Genomic DNA, 27,230 nt, shown 5'->3' on the forward strand with positions numbered 1-27,230 from the left:
AAAGGGGAGAATGTTTTTATTTTCACACTTTTTAAAGTCTTGACATAGAAGAGGTAAAAACAAACCACAAGTGAAAATTTTAACTAAACAGGCAGACAGAACAGGAGCCACTATATAAAGTTCAGGACTTTATCCATACCTTCAGAATTGGGAAGTCTAATCTTAAAAAAAAAAAAAAATGCTCCATTTGGCACTTACTCAATTTCCTTATGTAGTGGTATATCTAAAGTTTATGAATTAGCTTTTAGTTCTGGTACACTTATTAAGTCTGATCTTGCTTATAGAAATAGGATCTTAAAACCTCATTCTCAAGACACTTTAAAACTCAAGTAAATGCTTTTCATTCAAGGATGTGGAAGGCATTCCTTTTTCAAGCCTGATTCATGGTTTTATAAAGCATAAAGATCATTTTTATCATTTCATCATCTATATGCTGGGTCCTAATATTCTTTTTGATGGTGATATATTCAATGACAGAAACTTATATAAAGAAAATTCCTTCTTAATTTGTAAACCAAAATTTCAAAAGTAAAAATGCTTTAAGGGATAGGAAGACATTCTTATGACACAAGCAAGCTACTGCTCTAAGCCACTGGCATGAGCAAAAATCACAAAAGAACAAATTGTTTTTTAACCTTTAAATAGTCCATGTTTATTACAAATCCACAAATACTTTAAATATATTTTCTTCTGCAATAAAAATTAAAATAACCCCAAATTAAAAGCTTCTGAAGATGTTAATATTATGAATAGATTAACTTTCCCCCAATGTCTGGTAATAAACTGAACCCTACATAAAAATGACCTAAAGTGGATCAAAGTGCATAACAAGTTCATATTAATGATTCTTCATATGCTCTTTTACTAAAGCAATCAAAGCAAAATGAATGTAAAAACTTGTTTTATACTTGAAGATTAAGGTAACCTCCAAGACATCTTAACTTTTGAGATTTTAAATCCAGCGCTACAGTATGCAAAAATACTAGTCTCCTAAAAAAGGCAAACTTGAAAAATTCCACACATAAAATGGCCTGAATATCATTAATAATTACATTCTCCATAATCTTTTATCCAAAAACTTTGAAGCTATCTCTTTCAGTGTTTTGAATGAGCAATCAAAATAGTCCTGTTGTATTCAAATTTTAAATCTAAATTTCTCCTTTCTTAATACGGAAGCATAGACTGAATAGACAATAAGAGTTATTTCGTCCAACATCCTGAGCGTAGAGATATGAAAATCATCTACAGCACAATCTCATTGTGTCATCATCGATTCACCTTCTTCACCAGTAGCATCTTGGGAAATGTGGAGGTCTTCAAGCATCTCAGCCAGACTAATTCGAGGGGCTCCTTCATCATCTGTGTCACTTTCCACAGGAATGGTTGAATCTTAAAAAAAAAAAAAAAAAAAAAAAAGCAAGGATTTCAAATCAATACAAATATGGAAATATGCAAAATGCCTGCCCCCATCATTATTACTACTATTTAACCACATTATATCTGCAGTTCTTGTATCATATCTAGAGCAGGTATTAATAGTCACTAAATGAACTACATAAATATATGAATAAATATCCATTAGTATAGGAATCAGGAACCTGAGGTATCACGGTAGGATACAAATGATATCAAATGTGGCAAAACGTTATTTTAGTAATTCTGACTGTTCTGCCAGTATTTTTATTTTTTATAAATGTTTAGTAAGTTTTAAAAACAAAAGAAGTCATTTATGGAATGAAAGTTTAAGATACGGAAATACTTACACTGGGGTAATATATCTACACAAAAGCAAAAGATACAATTTAAATCAAACACCCCTAAAACACTAACCTCTATAAATGTTTACATTTTTTCTAATTGCCTCATCTTCTTCAAGATCTTCAAGGAAATCTTGGTATTGCCTACAGAAGGATAAAGGATAAAGAAATATTTAAGTATTTCATGTGCTATGGTGAGTGCTGTGAAGTGTGTAAGCCTGATGATTCACAGACCTATACCCCTGAGACCAAAAAAAAAAAAGGAAATATTTAAATATTTCATCTTTACCAATGAGTATAATGTTTTTCTTCATTTTCAGCACTATAAGAGAAATGTGTTCCAAGTATTAAAATCTTTAAAAATAATATCTGAAGTCAAATATGGATGTTAATTAAATACTCTGGTAAGTTAAAAAAATATTTTCTTTCAAAGTTATATGATTAAAAAAAAATACACACTTGGATATAAGGTGATATTAAATATGAAACAGTTAAGAAAACGTCCTCCTACTTTACCATCCCACCACAAAGTCTTATGACCAAGTTAAAAAAATACATACACTTTTAAGACTACAGAGGAAATAAAATATGTACTTACAACATCCAATTAATTTAACATTATATATTTATAAATACTTATTTTAAATTACTTTATGAGATTGTACTTTGGAAATACTATTTTCCCACTCACATTTCATGATACAATTTTATTTAAACTCTTCATTTTTTTAGATATCAGTGTCTTCACCAGCATTAAGGCCACTTTTGAATCGCCCAATATACTTTTCTAGAAGACAACATCTTCATTTCTTCTTAAGTTGTTTGAAAAACAGCATATTTGATAGTAATGGACTATTTTCTTTTTATCCCAAGTCACAGTTATTCACTTGCTATTTGTGATACCCACAGGTACTTATTTTAGTTTTTCAAATGCATTGTTCACAGTAACACTGCAATTCTCAGGCCAAAACCCAGGAAATAGTAATTAAATGTTAAATATCATTATATCCTCTTACACTGTTTCAAGTAACACAGTAAGAATACAAAACTAATACTGAATGCAACATTCATGAGATGATTACATATAAAAACTCTACAGACTTATTATAAGGATTTCCTTTGAGACAATACAGAAGATTTAAAGAAAATTAGGACCTTTCATCATCTGTATCCATGTTTTCTCTATCTCTTGCAAGTTCTTTCAGTTTCCAGTTTCTGCGACGCTGACGTTTGGTACGGTCATAATTCTTCTTGATTAATACCTAAAAGTAACAGAAATATTTGCAAAGTTACAAAAAAATGGGAACAAAGTAAAGGGGCCTCAAAATCCAATAAAGTTAAAAACTGAAAGATTATGAGAAAGCTGGAAAAGTCACCAGACTGATGACAGTAGGGATCAAGGAGCAGTGTCAAGAGAAGTTTCAATATTTTTTCCATGTACTTAGTATTTTATGAAAATGCATTCTGCCATTAGTTCCATAACTATTAAAATTTAATAACTGAAAATTTCCAGTGATTGAGAATTGCTGTTTTTTTACACCAAAAACTTCACATTTCACATTTTTTTTTTAAAGATTCTATTTATTTATTTGAGAGAGCAAGAGAAAGAATGTGAGTGAGCAAGCTCAAGTGGGGGGAGGGGCAGAGGGCGAGGGAGAAGCAGACTCCCCACTCACTGCAGAGCCCGAATGAGGCAGAGTCTATGATAGTTAACATGACTTGCTGCACCTGTATTAACTCCTCTTTGGAAATAAGAACCCGTATAAATAGGGGCACCTGACTGGCTTAGTCAGTAGAACATGCGACTCTTCATCTCGGGGTTGTGAGTTCAAGCCCCACATTGGATGCAGAGATTACTTAATAAAAATCTTTAAAGAAAGAAGAGGAGGAAGAACAACAACAACAACAACAAACTGGGACTCCTGAGGCTCCTAGGGCTCAATCCCAGGACTGCAAAGGACTGGGACTGCAAAGGACCAGGGACTTCCCAGGACTCAACCATGGCCTGAGCCAAAGGCAGCCGCTTAACAGACTAAGCCACCAATGCACCCCTCTGGTGTCCTTCTTTATACCAAAGTTCAGTTCTCAGCTACCATTCACATAATCATCCTGAAATATTACCACAGGCAGACATTCCCCCTTTTATTACTACCAATAAACAATTATAGAACTACATATGTCTTTTACAAAAATATGTCCTAGGACAGTTTAAAAAATTGTGTAATAAATAATTTTATACAATACAAAATCTTGTATGACCATCTTGATCTCCTCTTATGACTGCTAAGACTTTATCTAAACTATGTTTCTATTTCCTAACTTACTAATTAATTAATAAAAGCACAACTGGGTGGTGAGAAGAGGAGTCCTTCTTATACCATGACTTCATTTTTGCCCACATCTAAAGAAATCAGTGAAGATTAAGCAAGCAAGAATTAAAGACTTTCACAAGGTTCACTCTTGCTTATGATTCTAATAAACCCATGTTAGAATTTAACAGGCTTTTTTCAGAAGAAACATTCTTTCTCCAAAACTCAACACTGTAAAGATTATTTTCAACTGCAATTATAGTCAAACCTGAAAAATCTGATTAATGATTTTAATTCTAAATGCTTTAACTGAACAATATATGAAATAAGCTGAGCCTAGGAGAATGAACCTAAATTAAGTCCTAATGGTCATCATTTTTAGCTGCAAATTTATTTTTGCTCTACAGATGGTATCAAGCATTTTGACAGAGAATGGAAATTCAATTATAAGAGCAACAAAAAACTCAATAAATCTTGGATCTTCCCCACAAAGACACATGATGCTATATGAAGGCTTCTGCCTTTAAACCTTAACTGCAATTTCAAAAGAATCTCTAAATTGATTTGTTATTTTCATAAATGTGAACTTGCACATCTTACCCATAAGAGTTATTAAATCAGTCCTCTTTAACACAGGAAAAAATCTAAAGCCTTACCACATCTGGGACTCTATCTGAGTTCATTTTGTTGACATGCTCATCATTTAAGTTACAGTTGGCCAAATCAAACCTGAAATAAAAATAATTAGACACTTAATGACAAAAACATTTATTCTTTCCACATTACTTTTTATTTAATGTATGTTCACCTGAAAGCACATCTAATTATCTTTTCCCACATTAAAAGTTTTGCAGTTTACTATACAATGAACATGCCTCCACATGTCCTGGTGAAGATAACAACATACTTTTACCTCCAAGCTTCACATATTATCCATCACTGTCCATCTTATCATATATTTGTAGAGGAATCAAAACAGGCATATCAGTATAGCATTAGAATTCAGTTAGACGGTTCCATTTAATTAAAACAAACGAACAAACAAACAAACAAAAAACCAACGTTCCTCTGTAGTTAAAAAAAAAAAAAAAAAAAATCCCCAAGAGCAAAAGTAATGCTTAAAGCATGCTGATAAGCCCTGTATTAAAACAGACTGTCTTGTGCCTATAGAGGAGCTTTACACTATGGCTTCCATATTTTAAAAGTGAAATATTTGACCAACAGCGTATGCATAATAAAAAAAAAAACTATCCACTCCCCAAAAAAGCTATAAATATGATCTAACCATACAACTTCAGGGTTCAATTACTCAAAATCTTGGATTAAATAATTCTTTACAATGATGGCAAAATAGAGTGACTAGGGTTTTTGTCCAATCTAGTTTAATTTAGCTATCAATAAAGTGAACTGTAAAGTTCCTAAGAACTCTTAAATTCTTATTAGAATACACATTTTTAGTAGTATTTTTAGATATCTTGCTGGCTCCCAAAGAAAATTTGCAATGCTAACTGCCAGTTTAAAATACTGTAAAATAATACAAACCCCAATACCAGGTCTCCAGGATTTAGAAGATGTCCCAAATGAGTGCGACAAAAATACTGTTTATCTGTATTCATTTCAGAAGTTTTCTGTACCCAGACTTCCCCGAGGGTATGCTTGACAGGAAAGAAAATGCACTCTTCAATAACCCAAGCATGACTCAAAATGCACCTCACAGAAACTATATACAATGTTGATTTTGGTTTTCGAATTTTCATTTTAAAGACAGCAACTGTTTTATTTTTTCAGATCTCTGAAATACTGTCAAAATTAACTAATTACTGTATTTAGTACAAAAAAAGACTCAATAAGGAATACATAAATATCTTTATTAAGATTTAAGACTTTAGAAAACATTAATATCATCTAAATACCGACATATATAGAATTTTCAAAACTAATGTTTTCACAGGGTAACAGGCAATACAGACTGAGCAAAAAGAATAACTGAAAAGTCTTAACTCCAGAAAACATTTAACAACCCCTTGTTTTACACATAACATTAAAAAAACCCAAGGTTCAGACAAAGCAATCTAGCAACCCAGTGGCACTACTACCACTACTAGAGAAATTGGATGTCTACTATTTGAAGTATATTCCTTTTTGTGCTTAATATCTGTTGCAGAAACAACATCCCAAGTTTGAGTATTTTTTTTTTTAAACTAGGCTCCACGCACAGCATGGAGGGCTTGAACACAGGGCTTGAACTCATGACCCTGAGATCAAAACCTGAGCTGAGATCAAGAGTTAACCAACTGAGCCACCCAGGTGCTCCCCAAGTTTGAAATTTTAAATTAGAAAACCATTAAAGTACCTTTCCAACACAGGATTTTACAAGCAATTGTAACTTCAGGCTGAATTAAATATAGCACTTGCCAATACTTTTTACTAACAAAAAGAGATGTAAGTAAAATGGGATCAAGAGCAAAATACTAAGAGTTAGAAAATAGGGTATTATGGAATCTCAAAGAGATGAAAGAATAGATAAAGGGAGAAACTGAAATATACGATAGTTCCCAGGTTTAGAAAAGAACTGGGGGAAAAAAAAAGTGAATTACCAGTTTCTTCAAAACTAAACATATCTCACCAAATGATACCACAAACATGCTCCTTGATACATACTTATCCAAAAGAGTTGAGAGCTTATCTCTCTACAAAACCTGAAAACACAAGGTGGTTTATAGCAAGTTTATTCATTATCAAATAGGATTATCAGGTATGCATGTAGATTCATCAATTTTAACAAATGTAGCACTCTGATGGGCAGGTATTGATAAAGGGGTTGGCTGTGGCATGTGTGGAGGCAGATGGTATATAGGAAATCTCTTACCTCCTCTTAATTTTGCTATTAAATGAAAACTGCTCTAAAAAAGTACAAGTTGTTAAAAAAAAAATTTTTTTTTTAAAAGCACAGGAGCTCCCACTGACTCAATTTGAGACAATCTGAATGTCCCAAAGGAAAAAAAGGAAGACAAGCAAGCTAATAACAAAGGGGAAAAAAATCGTAACATTACAATGAAGGGATCTGAAGTGGAACAGCCAAATATTACTATCACTTGGCATATAAAAAGCAGAGAGACACTTCTGAAATGTTCTGGCCAAACATAACCTACGTATAATTAAGTCTTTTAGATCCACTTTTCATTTAAAAGAAATACAAGAAATTAAGAAAGATTTAAAAAAGCATCATGAGAAAACAATAAGAGATCCATAAGATTAATGGATTAATGCCCTAACTGCCTTAGAAAGTTGGTATCATCAAGGGAAGAAAAAAAAAAAAAGGAGTGAAGGGGGCCATTATTACATACAAAATTTAAGAGGTATAACATTCACATTCAATATGGGCACCTGTGTAGCTTTGTCCTTAAATGTCTGCCTTTGGCCAAGGTCATGATCCCAGGGTCCTGGGATCCAGCCCTACATCACATTGGGGCTCCCTATTCAGCAGGAAGCTTGCTCATCCCTTTCCAACCCCCCCTGCTTGTGTTCCCTCTCTCTCAGTGCCTCTCTCGTCAAATAAATAAAATCTTTTAAAAAATGTGTGTGTGTGTGTGTATGTATGGTCCCCAACCAGATACTAGTTTGAATAAACCATAAAAGGCATTTGGGGACAAATGAGGAAATCTGAACGATAATACTTGGATTCTGTAGAAAAATGTTCTTATGTTTTAGAAATGCATACTGAAGTATTCAGTAATTAGTGCTAATATAACATATACTTAAATTCAAAATGTCTGAAAATTTTTAAAGTCAAAAAAGGTTTGCTTGTCATTTGGTCTTCCTATACAAAAGTAAAGCTAAGAAATGCTTTTTTACAATAAACATTTTTTAAAACATTTCTAACATTAAAGAGAAAAATGAATTTACCAGATAGTATTAAGTCTAATAAATGACCACGTGTTAAGTAACATACAAACATGGAATGCATTTGTAACCTAATGAAGTACTAGCTTTACATGGAACCACATTTTGGAATTATTCACAAACTAAAAAACCTAAAAACACAAAAGAGGGACCAAAACAGTTAATTCGGGGAGGAACAAAGATGGACGGGATGGAACTTACCTTTTTTGATATCATTCCAGCACCTGCACTGCGTTTTAGATCTCGGACTATGCTGCATTCCATCACAATAAACTCCTCTAGCTGTTTGGGATGGCATAAACTATTGAAAGGGTGACTCCAAAAAGTGCTTCCATCAATATCTGCAACTAATTAGAACATGAATAAATGAAGTATTTCAAAAGCCATCAAATATATTAATTAGAAAAAAGTTGATATATATGAACTGAGAAGCATGAGGGCAAGAGACCACAGTGGCATTTCTCTAGAATCATCATTTATTCCTATAAATCAGCCCCAAATTTCTCATAGCAAAAGAAAACTTTCGGGTGTCAAGAATATAAGTAGTTACTATCATCAGAACCCCACAGAGCTAAGGGTTTTCAAAGTAAGATCAGGGTGCTTGGGTGGCTCAGTCAGTTAAGTGCCCAACTCTTGATCTCAACTTAGGTTTTGATCTCAGGGTAGTGAGTTCAAGTCCTACGTTTGGATTCGAAAAAAAGCCTACTTCAAAAAAATAACAAAAAGTAAATGAGATCAGATCCACTCAGTTATATAGTTGTTTCATGTACTGGCACTTAAGAAACATTATCAGTCATCTCAGCTACTTAACAGGAAATAAAGTTCTACCTGACAGATACGCATCCCGAAACTGCAAAAAGACCTCTAACTTATGAATTCTGATTGACAAGGATACTAAATGACTTACTTAAAAAAAAAGTTTGATTTTTTACAACAGAAAAATTACAGGAAGTATATGAAAAAGATCAAGAAGCAGGAGGTGCATCAATATGAAATCTTCTTTAAAAAAGTTTTATAAAGGGAATGTTAAAAATTATGTGTAATAATGATAAAACTAGTTAAAATTCATATTTAAACTAAATGTTTTACTGCATTATAAGTGAAATGTTCCGAACTTTACTAAACTTGTCAATGAACTTAAATAATTATTCACAAAAATTAAATGAGGTAAATAAGTCAATTCCAGTAAAAATAAGTGGACTAAAACTAGTACATTTTTTAAAAGTTCAGTCTTGTTTCTTCAAATAAAAAATACAGGTGTTACTCATCAAAAGCTTTAAAAATGCCAGTGTTTTGTAAGAATTAAACAGCAGTAAAAAATCTTAACTAGTTTTTCATAACAATATTACCAAGAATATTTGATAAAATTAGCAATATAAATTATTACAGCTTGCTGGACAAAACTGTCAAGGTAAATATTTTCTAAAACTTACCCTGCAGGGTATTTGGATCTATGAGATGGATGGCACTGGTTACTCGAATACACACACAAATCTGGTTCATATTTCCCAGGCTTTGTGCCAGTTTTGGAGGCAGACAAACAACATTATCCTAGGCATAAGAACTAACAATTAGAGTGAAGCTGGTCCTAAATAACTGTCTCCAATAAACACTCATCAATATAAACCTGACCCAAGTGTATGTCCCCAAACCAAAACATTACTGTAAATTCTATTAACAAAGGGCCTAAGGAAAAACAATCAAATCTTAAAGAAACAGAAAATAAGCTATTCCTTCTAAAGATGGGAATACCTGTCTTAATAAAAATGCTTTAAAGTATTTTTCCAGATCTTATTCAAAGTATTAAGTTTATTTCAATTTTACTGAAGTGTGAATGCTTACTGCTCTATAGTAATACAGCGTACATTCTAAACAAAGTATTATAAACATCAGAAGGAGAGTGATTTTCTAAATCCACCTGTGACTTCTTATAATTTCCACAAAAAATAAATTTCAGAGAAGCCACATGTTTCTCTTTTATGGCTACATGCATCAATACATAATCAAAAATTTAATGGCCAAAAAGCACATGTGTCCACATGTACACTGTTTTTAAACTGTATTAAAATATGAAAAAAATCTGAGTTGTATTTTAAGCTGTGTGTATTCACAATCACAGGCTCCTCCACTGCAGGGGCATCCTGTGCATCTCTTAAGAATACCTAGTCCAGCACTGTGTTTTTCATTTCTAAGTCTCAATGGATTAATGAAAATACTCTTACATTTTGCATTTATTCTGTTACTTACCTGAATCACTCAAAGCACTTAACCTATAGCCTAAAGTTGGCATCACACCTAGATTCACATTTCCCAGGCTTTGTACCAGGAAAATGTTTACTGTTTTAAACCAGGGGTCAGCAAAATACGACCCTCAAGTTAAATTTGGCCCAATACCATTTCTGTAAACAGTGAAATACCATTTCACTATTCATTTACCTATTATCTATGGCTACTTATATAAATAAACAGCAGAGCTGCTCACAATTTGTAAAATAGACTATATGGCCTGAAAGCAAAATCATTGACTATCTGGCCCTTTCCAGAAAAATTTTGCTGACATTGCTTTTTTTTTTTTTTTTCTTTAAGTAGGCTCCATGCCCAATGTGGGGTTTGAACTCATGACCCTGAGATCAAGAGTCACATGTTCTCCTAATGAGCCAGCCAGGTGTCCCTGCTGACCGCTTTAAGCTATCATTTCATCCTGTTACTATATACTGCACCATGAATTTGTACAGTTATTTTTAAAGCTTTAGAGTCACAGACCTAGGCACATATTTTGGCTTCATTTTGTAGTTATGTAACGTTGGGCAAGTCATCTAAACGCCCCATGCTTCAATTTCACCATGTTCAAAATGATGAAATGCTTTACCCCGGTATAACAAGATGAAAAAGTGAAATATATTCAAGTACTTAGATACAAATTTATATGGAATGCTCATAATAAATTATGGTACTTATCATTATTAGTACATATTGACATGTAAGTTCCTGTATGGTAGAGACCTCTAAATAATAATCCTTAATATACTGCCTTCTATACAGTAGATCCTCAGTAACTATTGCATTTTAATTCATTTATATTTTTGAAGCAGGATTTTACCTTAATACAATGAAATGAAATAAATGATAATCTACAATTTGTTAGATCATTTTAAATCACAAAAATGATTCTACAATTTCATTTCCACACTACTGAAATTTATTTTAATGTCATTTCCTGTATTCAAACTTTTCATATGTCCACCAGAATCACAAATTTTAAAGAATATAAACATTAAAAAACTGCAACCAGGCCCTGAGTAAGTCTACCACAGTAAAAGGTATGCCAATTTATAATTTTAAGCATGTTATAATTTTAACATCTTTTTAATATGGCTGAGTATGTCAGAAAGGAATCATTTAAGAGGGAAGTTATTCTAAATTTTTAACCAATCCCAGAAGGAAATCAGGAGCTAATAATTACATATAAGCCAATTAATTACTTGTACTCTTTTACAGACATGGATTAATTAAATGAAAAAAAAGTACCTTGCATATTGGAACAATTTCCACAGAAAAAGTGCTTTTGTAATTGTATGTGTTACTATGGATATCCTGAGAGATCAATCTCTGTGAGGCTTTGTTTCTGCCAAGAAAAAAAGTTTACAGTAATAAAAAGACAAAGGTTCCTAATTATAGTCTAGGGAGTATCAATTTTTATCACATCAAATGATCACTCCCCAAGGTCGGAAACAGCTTTCTGATGCCTGCTTTGAAAAAGCCGAATTTCAACCACTTACATTTCAAAGCCTTCACCAATCCAACTGCACCCTACCTTTTCAATTTTATTTATTTATTTATTGGCTCAGACCAATGTAGTCTATATATAGCATCCATTAAAAGCCACAATAATGTCCACCAAAAGTGTTCGTTCACACTAATCTCACCTTTCACTATAAAGTCTACCTTCGAAAATTTCCCATTTTAAGAGATCTCCTCTCTTCCATGAAGTCTCTCCCCAAAGCCCTCTACCCTCATCTTTTATCTTACTCAAATACATTCAGTCAAAGGTTTAGCACTATAGTATTTATCACAGGGTGATGTCTAGCTCACCAAAGAGATTCTTACATACTCTTTGGTTATAATTCCCTAAAAGTGGCTAATCTAACAGAAGCTTACTAATTACATAATTATTCCTACTACAATTCAAAATTTTTTAACATAAGAGATGCCTAAGCCTGAAGAACAGATATGATCTACATTCATTCCCAGCTCCTTGGACTTAATCACATTTAGGTTCAGAACATACCTACAAGGAACTGTACACTGAAGAAATTCTACCATTTTCTGAGCATGCTGTTTTGAGGAATAGTAGAAATCCAGACCATCTTTAAAAAGAAAAAGAAAAGCCACATGAAAATCATTCTTCAAAATAAGGTTTTCCTCTACTAATGACTATCTCACAAAAGTGTAGTAAACAAATTATTAGAAAACACAAAAAATTTATCAATTAAGACAACAAAAACAAACAAATCAGACATAATAACAAAAGAAAACAAGATTCACAATTTTAATTTCAGACAAAATAAAACTCAAGGTCAAAGGAGGAAAAGAAACGGGGCGCATGGGTGGTTCAGTCACATCAGACTCTTCATCTCAGCTCAGGTCTAGAACTTGGGGCTGTGGGTTCAAGCCCCACACTGGGCTTCATAATGGGCATGGAGCCTACTTACAGAAAGTGGAGGAAGGGAGAAAAAACTACACAGAAATGTATTTTATATAACAATCTCCCAAGATAAAAGGAATGCATCTAATAACATAGCACTGAGATGCAGAAAACAAAACTATTAAAAAAAAAAAGAATTAATAAATGTTAACACATGCACAATCACTATGGGAGGTTACTATGAGACTATCAAAAACAAAATGACCAAGACGGTATTACACTAAGCAAAATAAGTTAATCAGAGAAAGACAATTATCGTATGATTTCACTCATATATGGAATTTAAGAAATAAAACAGAGGCTCATGGGGAAGGGAGGGGAAAATAAAATACGTTGAAATCAGAGAGGAAGACAAACCATAAGAGACTTTTACCTACAGGAAACAAACTGAGGGCTGCTAGAGGGGTGGGAGGTAACGGATGGGGTACCTGGATGATGGGCATTAAAGAGAGCACTTGATGTAATGAGCACTGGGTGTTATTTGCAACTGATGAATCACTGAACTCTACCACTGAAACTAATGATAATGATATATGTTAATTCACTGAATTTAAATAAAAAAGAAAACAAAAATAAAATAACCAAACTGACTAAAAATAGGAAGGATACACAGAATTTGAGTAACTTGTTGATTTAACTGAGATTATAGAACATGTTCCCAAGAAAATATATTATTTTTAAAAATCCATAGAACATTTATAAAATAATAAAAAGTTTTTCTTTAATTTTAATAAATTCTAAACAGTATGAATTACTAGACAGTATTATCTGATCATAATGCAGTAACATAAGAAATCAGCAACAAATGAATAATTAAAAACATACCTACCTACCCGCTGGGAAATGCTTATAGAAATACTCTTCCAAACAATTCAGCTAACTAGGAAACTAAATAACTCAGAATAGCCAAAACAATTCCCAAGATGAACAAAGTTGTTAGGAATTATACTTCCCAATTTCAAAACCTGGTAACTTTAGTCAAGACAGCATGGTACTAGCGTAACATAGATATACAGATCTATGGAACAAACGAGAATCCAGAAGTAAACTCTGACATTTACAGTCAACAGATCTTTGACAGAACATCCAAGAATTCACTGAGGTAAGAATAGACTTTTCATTGGGAAAACAGGATAGCCACATAGAAAAAGATGAATTTAGACACTCATCTCACATCATGCAAAAAAAAAAAAAAAAAGAAAAAAAACCCACAAAAAGGGTTAGATCTAAATTTAAGAGCTATAACTATAAAACATGTGAAGAAACACAGGAGAAAATCTTTGTGACACTGATTAACAGGAGTTCTTAGACATAACAACGAAAGCACAATGGATGAAAGAAAAAACTTTACACACTGGACTTCAAAATTTTAAACTTCTGCAATTCAAATGACATCACACTTCCTGACCTCAAAATACAAAGCTACCATAATCAAAACAGCTTGGTAATGACAAAAACACAGTCCTAATAAACAATGGAACAGATCAGAGAACCCAGAAACCAATCCACACATCTAGGGTCAACTGATCTCCAAGTACTAAAAATACACTCTTGGACAGTCTCTTCAACAAATGGTATTGGGAAAACTGGATATCCACATGCAAAAGAATGAAACTGGACCTTTGTTTTACACCATTCACAGGAATCAACTCAAAATGGATTAGAGTCCAATAAAAGACCTGAAACTATAAAAGCTCTAGAAGAAAACAGGGGGAAAAGCTTCACAGCACTGATCTTGGAAACGATTTCATGAATAGGACACTAAAAGCACAGGCAACAAAAGAAAACAATGGGACTACATCAAACTCAAAAGTTTTTGCACAGCAAAAGTAACATCAACACAGTGAAAAGGAAGCCTACAAAAAGGAAAAAAATTATCTGTGAACCATATGTATCTGATAAGGAGTTAATCTCCAAAATATATTAGGAACTCCTACAACTCAACAAGAAAAAAACTAATAACCTGATTAGTTAAAATTTTAAATTTTAAAAATGGGCAGAAGAACTATATAGACATCTCTCCAAATAAGACATATAAATGACCAGTAAGTATATGAAAAATGTTCAAGGTCAAAACTATCAGGCAAATGCAAATCAAGAACTACAATGAGGTATGACTGCATACTCATTAGGATGGCCATTATTTAAGCAACAACAACACAAAACAAGTACTGATGAGGATACAGGTAAACTGGTTCTTGTACACCAGTGGAAATGTGAAATAGCACAGCCACTATGAAAAACAGCATGGAAGTTCTTCAAAAAAATTAAAAAACAGAACTACCATATGTTCCATTAATCCCACTTCTAAGTATTTATCCAGAAGAACTGAAATCAGAATCTCAGAGATATTAGCACTCTCATGTATACTGCAGCACTGCACACAGTAGCCAAGATGATGGACATTTGGGTTGTTTCCACAAAAGAGGAATAGATAAAATGTGCTTTATAACTACCACGGGATTTTATTCAGCTTTAAAAAGGGAGGAAATTGGGCGCCTGGGTGGCTCAGTGGGTTAAGCCACTGCCTTCGGCTCAGGTCATGATCTCAGGGTCCTGGGATCGAGTCCCACATCAGGCTCTCTGCTCAGCAGGGAGCCTGCTTCCTCCTCTCTCTGTCTGCCTGCCTCTCTGCCTACTTGTGATCTCTCTCTGTCAAATAAATAAATAAAATCTTTTAAAAAAATTAAAAAATAAAAAATAAAATAAAAAGAGAGGAAATTCTGCATTATGCAACATGAGTGACCTTTGAGGATCTTATACTGAGTGAAATAAGCCAGTCACAGAAAGACCAATACTACATGACTCCACTTATACGAAATACCTAAAATACTCAAATTCACAGACTCAAAGAGTGGAATGATGGCTGCCAGGGGCTGAGAGAAGGGGGAAAGAGGGAATTACCAATTAATGAGCATAAAATTTCAGTTAAGCAAAATGAATAGGCTTTAGTGAGCTGCTGTACATTGTACTTAGAGTCAACAATAATATATTATACACTTAAAATTTTAAGAAGGAAGATCTCATGTTAAGTGTTCACATCACCAAAAAAAAAAAAAAAAAACCACAACATTAAGACAAAGAAAACACAGGCTACGAGCTACAAGAAAATACCTGCAAATCATATACATGATGAGGAACTTGTATCCAGGAAATATATTTTTTTTAAACTCTTAAAATTTATTAAGACAAACAATCCAATTAAAAAATGGGCAAAAGATCTGAAAAGTTATGTCACCAAAAAAGATACAGGAATGGCTAATAACCTTATGAAAAGTTGATCAACATTAGTCATTAGGAAATGCAAATTAAAACCACAAAATGAGATAACCACTTCATCACTCTCTAGAATGACTATGAACAAAAAGAGACAATAACGTTGGTGAGGACACATAGAAACTGGAACCCTCAAACACTGCTGATGGGAACGTAAAATTATACACGCACTGTAGAAACAGTCTGCCAGTTTCTTAAAAATAAATATAAAAAAAGATGATAAACATAAATTTATCATGATTCAGCAAGTCTACACCTAGATATATACCCAAAATAATAAAACAACTGAGACACTTGTTGAAATAAAATATGCAATGTATAGTGGAAAAAGGTAGCTATAAATACCAGCTACAAAACCAACATGTACTCATGAAAATTTACAAACTTCAGTGTATTTAAATGTCTAATTCTTGATTTTGGCTCAGGTCACGATCTCAGTGTTGTGAGACTGAGCCCCTTGTCGAGCTCCACATTGGACATGGGAGTCTCAAGATTCTCCCTCTGCTCCCTCTCCCCCAAAGAGTACATATTATACTATATTGTGTTAAAGGACTACCTCTGGGATCTAAAACTGATAAAAGTGTTGTAGACGTTTTTTATTCACATATGTGTGAACTTTTACTATTTTTACTATTACTATGATTTTAAAAATCAAGGTTACAAATAAACCACAAACAAAAAATTCATTAAATCAAACAAAGAACTAGTCAGGGCAAGGGGGTGGGGGAGGACAGATTAACTCCTCTTGATGAAAAAAGGGCTGATGAACTTGGCAGTATTTTTGGTTTTGAAAATGACTGCAAAAGTATGTCCCAAGATGTATCCAAGTCTTTTGCTACAAAAAAATTCTTTGAGTATATTTCTGCCATGATGATGAAAAAGAATAGTGGTTTGCTTTCTTAGCTAGAATATTTGGATCGACTTATCCCCGAAAGAGTTACTCAAAGGAGAGTTATGCAGAACAAAGATGTCTTTTTCCCTGGTGGCTAACCACAAGTTGCCAGGCACTATGTTAAATAGTACCTTACCCACAGTAAGTATTCACTGAATTGTGTTTCACCGATTTAGGGGCACCTGGGTGGCTCAGTCAGTTGGGCATCTGCCTTTGCCTCAGGTCATGATCTCAGGGTCCTGGGATGGAGTGCCATGGGATTCCCTGTTCAGAGGGGAATCTGCTTCTCCTTCTCCCTCTGCTCCTCCCTGTCCCCCTCCCCCACCCAGCTCATACTCATCTCTCTGTCTCTCTATCCCTCTAATATGTTAGTAATTTTTTAAAAAAATAAATAAAGTAAATTGTGTTTCTCAGATCTGGACTATTAACCTTATGTCTACTGCTAAAACATTTAGGTCAGATACAAAGCTTAAAAGATTTTCTCCAGGTGACAGCACTACATACATCTCCCCTCATTTAAGGACCCAAGAGCACACTTCTGTACTTTCCCAAGACATACAAGAGATGAGTAACAGATCGTTACTCATGAGTAACAGTTAGTAACAATGGAACCTCGAGCTTTAAAATGAGGAGTATGATATAAGAATTTGGTCATTCCTTCAAGAACAGCTATCTCTAGGTCTATAGAGACTAGGAAAACAAATGAATATAGATGTTCACCAGTAGCAAGCACCATTTAAAAATATTAACCTTTAAGAGTATGCTTAAGAATATTTATGTTTTCTACTATAAATCAGAGAAATATTCTAGACAGAACATACTCTAAGGAACCATTATGAAATCATGCAAAAAATTTTGAATTCCACCTTTAAGAAATCTAACTATATCACTTGTATATCAAAACCAAAAATATTACAAAAGAACTTACAGATCTCAAAACTAATTTTCTTCCAATCAGTAACTGATCTTTGCATACAACAAGTTTTCAATGAATTTTCCATCAGAGCACTTTACATTATATTAATGCAGTTACTGGTTTACTCATCTGGTAGCTACTTAGTATAAATTTAAATTAAAACATCAAAAAATCAAGAATTCAGTTCTTCATTACACTAGACACATTTCAAGTATTCCACTGCCATATACGGTTAGTGACTATCATATTGGACAGTGCAAATAAAGAACCAAGATTTTTTCTTCCTAAGAGAAGAAACTGTTCCTTTGTACAGTACTATTCTAGATATTATCAATAAAGATAAGACCTATGTTAGTTGAAATAACTCTGACATCAATTGAAATGCTTTTAAATTTTAACTCACCGTGAATCTCTTTGATACGAAGTGTATTCTGATGCATTCCATATTTCAAAATCAACTGTTCCAGATAGTAGAAAGTTTTTTTGTGCAAAGTCTAAATACGAATGCATTATTAGATTAATAGTGAAATGTAAAAAAAAAAAAAAAAAAAAAAAGCATCTATATATCTAGCACACTGATTTTTAAAACAAAAATGATCTTTAAAGATTATCTAAAACATGATAGTGACCTATTTTTAAAAGTGATTGTTCCAGAAACCTAGCCTATCCCTGGTGCCTAAAGGATTTGAAAAGAAGGGAAAGGAGAAGGTTTTACTAAGTGCTCCTAACTGACAAAGATGAAATACAAGACGCAGGATTCAATCGTCATCTTTCTCTCAGTACCTTTTGCCGCACTTGAACCACAGCCTTCCAGAAATCCTTAGCTTCTACTCTGTGGCAATCTCCACACATCTGAGGCTGAACAACATAATCTACCACAAACACTTGCTGAAGGATAGCACCATTCATCACCTGATGGGAGTGGGGGAAAAAAAAAAAAAAATCAAACTCCTCCTTCTTGCCTTTTTGCTTAATAACAAGTATTTTTTCCTAAAAGAAAATAATGTTTAGTAACTTTAATATTTAAAGTTAATATTTAACATAAGTCTTTTTTCACAAATGCTTTGAGGACATCCACAATAAATCAATTAAACATCATAAAAATAATCCTATTTTGAGAAAAAAACAAGTTTAATTTGTACGATTAAATTAACATTTCACATTTATCTTTAAAGTGGTTTAAAAAGTCTTTGAAGAATTTAAATATCTATATACATGTGTATGTATTAAAAAAAAAGACAAAATCTAAGAAACACTGTCTTAGCTCGTGCTTTTATCTCAATCTTTTTCCTAATAAAAATAACCTTAGCCACTAATCAAGAGCAAGAGCTGCTCTTACTAATGACCTGATCATCTGGCAGATGACCCCTGTCCCCCAAAACCCAGAAAGCTTAAAATTAAGAGTATAATCTTCTCCTTTTAAGCTATTCAAACATAACTTGCCAATATATCCCCTCATTTTTACTACCTATACTTCAGAAATGCTGAGAAAACTGTATTCAGCTCACCTCTTTCTGAATAGTCAGTTTAACTTTAAGTCTCTTAGAATGGGGCTCAGTCCAAACAAAACCTGCATCTACAAGTCGGACCTTCAAAAGGACACAAATAAAAAGAAACGTAAGTTTCTACCTGAGAAAAAAGATAAAAGAACAACTCATTAACAAACAGATTTCCTAAGATGTTTAAAGAATCTGTGAGTAGCATCACTACTCAACATCACCAGTAAAAAAAAAAAAAAAAAATCATCAGAGGTATGGCAACAAAAAGCAGTAAAAGGACCATCTAAGGACTACATTAATGCAACTGGTATAATTCAAGCAAAAATTAAAGTATTTGCAGAGAAAAAATCTTTTTCCCTAAATAATGTTTTTTAAAATGGAAATTATACTTTTTAGAAGAAAGCAAAGATCTGATGACTCATCATCTACTAGAAATTTCATTAGCAAAGTTTCTACTTGTATTATTCTAACTATATTAAGTACACAGCTTTAAAAAAAAAATGCATTAGGGGGCATCTCATGCTGAATCCACAATGTAACTCACTGCTTTATCAGCAGAGGCCAAAAAACTCTGCTACATGTGAGGAACTCAATGTAGCTCAATATGGCTAAAATAGGTGTTTTGAGGAAGAGGGAAGAGGAACAAAATGGAGGTTGTTTCAATAATTTAGGCAGGAATTGTAGGTGATCTGAACTGAGAGGTATTGGAAATAAAAGAAGCAGAAAGACCCAAGAGTTATTTAGGAAATGAGATCTACAGGACTGAATGACATCTGGGTATGTGAAGGAGGAAAAAAAAACAGATTCTAGAATGAGGCTCAAGTATCCAGTTTGGGTATCTAGGTAATAACTACTTTTCTGAAATAAATAAAGGACAGATTTGATGGAGAGAAGATGCTGCATTTGGTTTCAGACACCTGAATTTAAGAGGATCTATCTATGATATACCTATACAAAGCTGTTCAGTGGATATTAAGATACACATTTGGTTTAGAGTTCTATGGAGAAACCAGAAATGTAAATAACAGATTTCCTTCCTTAGATCCAAACTGTCCACTTCTCACCACCTTCACTACTGACCCAAATATCACCATTACTCATGATTTCTACAATCACTTCCTAAAGGTTCCTCACTCCTACTTCCCTCATATGTATTCTAAACACAGCAGCAAGGGATCCTGATAAATGATAAATCATTCATCTTACTACTCTACCCCTATACCCATTACACTCAGAGCAAAAACCTAACCTTCTGTGACTTTCCATGACTGCTGTTTTCATCCCCCACTAGTGTTCCCCTTCCCACTTTATGCTAACTATATAGCTATGCTCCTGCCTCTAGCCAAACACATTTTCTACCCATAATTCCCTTCTGCAGACTTCTGCACAGCTCCCTCCCATACTGCCTTTAATGTTTACTCAAATATCACCTTATTAGTGAGGCCTTACCCAAACAGTCTGTTTCACTTATTTATTTTGTTTGAGTATAGTGGACATAAAATGCTAACCACTCCATTTTAAAATGCAACTCTTCCCCTATGCAGTTTTTATCCCCTTCCTGGTTTTTCCTTCCACAGAATTTAGACCCTTTTAACAAATGAATAATACACCTACTCCACACCCTCCCCTCCAACAAGAATAAAAGTTACCTAAGACAGACATTTTTGTCTCTGCCATTCACTGCTATATCCCCAACACCAAAAGCACACTGACAGGGCTGACACTTAATCAATGCTGCCGAATGAACTAATGAGTTATTAAGACTTACCAGTCATTTGACAAAAGCATGAAAGCCAGAACTACGAAAGTGAGACAAAATCACAGAAAAAATTGAGTCCAGAGACAAATTAGGGAACAGAAGGAAATTTTTGACAAACCTACTATCATAACCTTCAGAAAAATTCAACGGAATACAATGCTGTTGGAAGCAATGTAAATTGGTATAGCCACTGTGGAAAACAGTATAGAGGCTCCTCAAAAAGTTAGAAATAGAAATACCATATGATCCAAAAATACCATTACTAGATATTTAACCACAGAAAACAAAAACACTAACTTGAAAAGATATATGCACCTGTATGTTCACTGCAGCATGATTCATCATAACCAAGATATGGAAGCAACCTAAACGTTAATTGATAGATGCATGGATAAATAAGATATGGTATATATAGAAAACGAAATATTATATAGCCATAAAAAGATGAGAGCTTGCCATTTGCAACAACACAGGTGGACATAGAGGATATTAAGCTAAGTGAAGTAAGTCAGATTGAGAAATACCGTATGATACCAGTCATACATGGAATCTAAAAATAAAATGAATAAATAGACAGATTAAGAACTATAAATACGGAGAACAAACTGATGACTGCCAGAGGGAAGGGGGCTGTGGGGATAAGCAAAAGGGGTAAAGGGAATAGGAAATACAGCTTCCAGTTATGAAATGAAAAAGTCACAGGGATAAAAGGTACAGCACAGGTTAATATAGTCAATGATAATGTAATAGCATTGCATGGTAAAAGATGGTAGCTATACTTGTACATACAGCATAACCTATAAAGATGTGAAATCACTATGCTGTATGCCTGAAACTAATATTCTGTCAACTATATCCAAAAATTAAAAAAAAAATTAAAAAGAAAAAGATTTTTTAAAGAAAGAACAGAATGCATCAAAAACATTAAGACTATGGTAAAAACTCTGGAACACAAAAATATCACTGCTGGAACCAAAACAAAATCAATACAGAGACCAGAATATAAAGTAAAGCACCAAGAACACAGAAAAAAAGACAAAAAGATGAAAAACAAACAATATAAGGGGGAAAAGATAGTTTTAAGCCAGTAGGGACAACACAGTCTAACAGAAATTCCAGGGAGGAAAAAAAAAAAGAAATGGAGGAAAAAATCCCAAAGAACTATTACATGAAATTTTCAGAGCTTAGAAGAGAATCTGGACTTTCAAACCAAGAGTCCATTTGAGTTAAAAACATAGCTGATATAAGTAGAAGTCATAAAGTTTAACACAGACAACTGAAACTATTATGCAGAAAGATAAACTGGGCTTAAGGTCTGGTTTTTTTGGAGACATTAATGCACTGATTTTAAGTAATAGGCACAAATATTTTCTTTCTAGAGCAACACTGAAAATAAAAAGAAACTAAATACCATAGCCTTAATACTATAGCCTTCTAAATTATGTTTATCAATGGTTTTATGTATTTTTTCAGAAAAAAAATTATTGCACATAGAGGTTCTCAATAAATAATGAAAAAAATAATTCTACATTAAATCTTTTAAAGCAAAATGATTTTCTTTCCATAAAAATACATGTAACTTTAAAACATAGAAACAAAAACACATACCTATAAAAACCGATTTTAACAGACTGACCTACCTTACTCAGAGGGGCTTTGATTTTTTTCAAACACAATGCAAGAAGTTCCCTGGATTCTAATGCACACTGTATCCAAGTTCCAGGTGGCTGGAAATACCTGAGGGGGAAAGAAAATACTGAAACCCAGCATCTCTCAGGAAAAACAAAAAATTTCAATGTGACTCTGCAGATGTAACACTGATTATTAATCAGACATAGTAATTCCCAAGACTGGTTTGAAGCATTTCAAATAAATTTAATAGTTTCAGAAAACTTTCAATTAGATCAGTAGCTTCAGTTTAAAAAGTGAAATCCCAAGTATATTTGAAAAAGCTTATTTGATATTAAAGAGGTCATATTATTTCAAACACCAGTAAAGAATTCCAGGGAGGTATAACAAAATTCCTAAGAGTTTCTTAAAGCTATACCTTGAAAAACAGGTAAGAAGTTACCTGAAAATAGCTTTAAAATGGTTATAATAAACCAAATGGTTGAGAACTGACTTCTCACACACAGAAAAGGTAAAATTAGTACCTCATACTATGTATCAACAGTAGTTCAGACTATTCATCTATTTAAAGTCCTTTCTCAAATTTTACATTGCAAAACATGTTTTTAAATCTTACATAAAACATAATTAAATTAAAATTTCAATCCCTGGGCATATGCCTTAAGATTTTTTAAGCCAGCCTACTCAAGATTTAGGACAGTACTGGGGTGCCTGAGTGGCTTAGTCAGTTAAGCGCTGTCTTCAGGTCAGGTCATGATCCCAGGACCATGCCCCACATGGGGCTCCCTGCTCAGCAGGAACCTTGCTTCTCCCTCTCCTACCACCACTCCCCCTGCTTGAGCTTTCTCTCTCCCTGTCAAATAAATAAAATCTTTACTTTTTTAAAAATTTATTTATTTGACAAGAGAAAGAGGGAGTGAGCACAAGGGGCCAGGCAGAGGAAGAACAGACGCCCTACTGAGCAGGGAGCCAGACACAGGGTGCAGTCCCCAAATTCTAGAATTCTGTCCTGAGCCAAAGGCAGCTGCTTAACCAACTGAGCCACCCAGGTGCCCTAAATAAAATCTCTTTATAAATAAATAAATAAATAAGACTTAGGACAGTGCACATAGTAAGTGCCCAATAAATGTTAAATACATAACACTTCTAAATATGTTATAGAAGTACTTGTTTTCACTATGTTTGTTAAGTGAATGTTCTGATTTTCACTTTTATTTACTTAAGATTTTATTTTTAAGTAATCTCTACACCCAATGTGGGGCTTGAACCTATAACCCCAAGATACAGTCACAAGCCTCTACCTACTGAACCAGCTAGGCTCCTGATTTTCACTTGTAAAGGTTCATTCAAAAACCTTATACAGGTTCCTTTATTATAAGCATGCTTTTAGAGTTAGAAAGGGCTTCATCTATCTAATAAAGCCCTTTCATTCTGATGAGATTAAGTTTTAGAGAAGTTAACTGGCAGAGTTTCAAAAAGCTAGTCTGTGAGAAATCCAAGACAAACTAGGTCTCCAGATTATTTGTCCAGTGCTTTTTTCACTCTACCATGCTTTTAAGAATAGCAAATATCTGTAACTGATTAAGTCTTATACTTGCCAAACTTGCAAACTGTAATCTCCCTGAAACAGTACAGGAAAGTTTCATGTGTTTGTATATATGTACATTTTATTTTATTTTTTATTTATTTATTTTTTTAAGATTTTATTTACTTGACAGGCAGAGATCACAAGTAGGCAGAGAGGCAGGCAGAGAGAGAGGAGGAAGCCGGCTTGCAGAGAGAGCCAGATACGGGGCTTGATTCCAGGACCCCGGGATCATGACCTGACTCTGACCAAAGGCAGAGGCTTTAACCCACTGAGCCACACAGGCGCCCCTATATGTACATTTTAAATATTTTTCTGGAAAGACAGTGTTCAAATTCCCAAAGGGTTTCATGAACCACTCCCCACCCCAAAAAGTTAAGAACCACTAGAGTCCTAACCCACTTAGGAAATTACAGGCAATTAACTTTATGTGGGCAGTATCATTAGGGAGTTTTGTTACCAACAGCTAACTACAATCACTTTGTTACAATGGCATTTTAATAGATTTTTTTAATAAAAATTTTTATTTATTTATTTGAGAGAGAGAGCATGCACGTACAAGAGCATGAGCTGGGGGGCGGGAGTGCAGGGGGCTAGGGAGAAGCAGGCTTCCTCACGAGCAGGTAGCCGAATGCAGGAACTTAATCCCAGGACCTAGGAATCATGACCTAAGCAGAAGGCAGATGCTTAACAGACTGACCCACCCAGGTGCTCTGGCATTTTAATAGATTTTTAAAACACCTTGCTAACTGACTTTAAACATTCAAACTTAAGAGGCTTTTTATCATACATAGCTTCTGGTGAAAAAAAAAAAATCCTCATGATAATAACAATATTATGTCCTTAGTAACTAAATCTGCTTTCACTTACCCTTACAAACACCAACTTCTATCTATTAACTGTATAAACCAAACCTATTAAACCCTTATAAGAAAAAGCAAATTCAAACAGCTTTACATTAACTTTACCAGATTAAAAGGGCAAACTAGAAAAGTAAACTACAAAATTGCAAAACCTAAAATCTTTGGCGACACAAACATAAATAACAATTTTATCTCAATTACATATGCTTTATTCTACGTACCTTGGATGTCATCTCAGCATATCCCAGTGGCTTTCCCACATATAAATCTCAACTTTAAGTAGAATAAAATAGTGCTGCACTGTACCTTTGACATTGCTTGCAGAAAGATACAGAGACCTGTTTCGGAATGCCTTGGCTGATGTCAACTTTACTTCGTAAACAGGCCACGCAAATATTGGCAGGATTTGGACTAATCGGGACACCACATTCACAGCATAAGCTTCAATAAAGCATAAATTTTTCAAGTTAAGTTTCATAAATGCACTGGTTATCAAAGAGACAACAAAAGCCTTCAAGTTAGGCTATAGCATCTCTGCTTTAAAAACGTAAGAAAACAAAACAAAACAATACAAAATCCTGGCAAAGTAATCTTCAAAGATGCTATACATAAAGTGTCACCTTGGAATACTAAGGCAAAAAAAAACAAGCATGGCTAGAACTCCAAAAATCCTTTAAGTACGGGGATGTCCAAAGGGCTGAGAGAGTCTAACGGATTTCTAATAGTGATTATCAGGCAGCTTCAGAGTACAAAGACTTAATTTTTTTAAGATGCCCGTAGAGGATTGCCAAAATGCAAACATTTAACCAGAGCAGAAAATTTTTCAAAGGATGGAAAACATACCATGCCTCGTGATTCAGTATAATGGACTGATGGCATCATTCTATGTGTACTGGGGACAGGAAATGTTTAGCAATCACTGATGTGTCCCAAAAATATGTTCTATAATTTATGGATGTTCAATAAGGTAGCTAGGCAGCAGGCACATGTGGCTAATCAGAATCGGAAACGTGACTAGTATGAATACAGAACTTAACATTTAATTTTATTTCATGCTAATGTCTTTAAATCTACATAGCCACGTATGCCTAATGGTTTTCACAAGGACAGAGCCAATCAAGAACATACATGGAACTCTAGAACACTCTTGAAGGATTTTTTAACACTCTTGAAGTATTTACTACAACTTTCCAACTAAAAATGAGTCTGACTGTCTCAGGAAATAAACCTTTCCACTTCTCCCACTGAAGAAAAAGAATTCCCTCCGAAAACAAAAAAACAAAACAAGCTTTCCTCACAGGCATTACGTTTCAAAGAGTCACTTTAATATCTTTAAACTGAAGGGGAACGTGGGAAAGGGATACGACTCACATGTGTCCAGGGGTGCGGTCGGTGGATTCTGCCATATACTCCATTTTTCTGTATGCCCTGATTTTAAGAGAATGAATTGTGGGACTTAAGTCATTTGTCCACATTCAGCTCCATACAAATCTTCCATCTCCTCTGAGTAAGGAAGGCAGCCAAGCCTCGTAAAGAGGTTAACAACCCAATTCCACGTGGTAACTCCAAAAAGTTAACTTCCTTTAATAACAGAACCCAGGGAATTCTGGAATTTCCCACACGTAAGACCCTCGGGCCATTAAACTCGGCCGCTGACCGAAGGCATCACTTCGGCGCCAACTCCTACGGGCCCAAGCAGGGGTCTTGAAAGGGCCGGGGCCGCCACCCTCACCCTCACGCCGGCAGCGACCGGGCCTCGGACCCGTGCTGCAGAAATCGCTGTTGGCGTCACGGTGCCGCGGGCCACCCCGACCCCCGCACCCAGCCGGTGGGACCTCACGCGGACTCCCGGGCCACGGCGCACACGCGGTACGCACGCGGCGGGAGGCCTGCCGGAGCAAAGGGAATCCACCCCACTCTCTCCTCAGACACCCCCGCGCGACAGCAGGCCGGAGCGCGGCCCAGAACATACCTAGCTAGTCTGGAACAGACCCAGATTTGCGGCAAAACTGCGACACGACAGCCCCCCACAGCCCCCTCAGGGCTGACCACAGCCGGCTCCAATACAGCGAGGGCGAGGGTCTCGCGAGAGAAGAGCTCGAAATCCCGCGGGCCGAGAGCCGGGAGTTAAAGGGGC

General features: G+C 34.6%; 1 protein-coding gene across 1 annotated transcript; it reads right to left on the reverse strand.

The window, feature by feature from the left end:
• NMD3 (NMD3 ribosome export adaptor) lies at positions 1–27,230 on the reverse strand. The gene is made up of 16 exons (XM_059163589.1): positions 27,066–27,230; positions 26,465–26,521; positions 25,400–25,534; positions 22,657–22,753; positions 19,267–19,347; positions 18,542–18,670; positions 18,162–18,252; positions 12,258–12,336; positions 11,498–11,594; positions 9,403–9,520; positions 8,171–8,316; positions 5,609–5,721; positions 4,723–4,795; positions 2,913–3,019; positions 1,831–1,901; positions 1–1,389 (listed from the first exon to the last, which is right to left on the reverse strand). The coding sequence occupies exons 2-16, from the start codon at positions 26,506–26,508 to the stop codon at positions 1,256–1,258; spliced, it is 1,515 nt and encodes a 504-aa protein (XP_059019572.1). The 5' UTR covers positions 26,509–26,521; positions 27,066–27,230; the 3' UTR covers positions 1–1,255.

This window comes from Mustela lutreola, chromosome 2 (genome assembly GCF_030435805.1).
Source record: "Mustela lutreola isolate mMusLut2 chromosome 2, mMusLut2.pri, whole genome shotgun sequence".
Taxonomy (NCBI): domain Eukaryota; kingdom Metazoa; phylum Chordata; class Mammalia; order Carnivora; family Mustelidae; genus Mustela; species Mustela lutreola.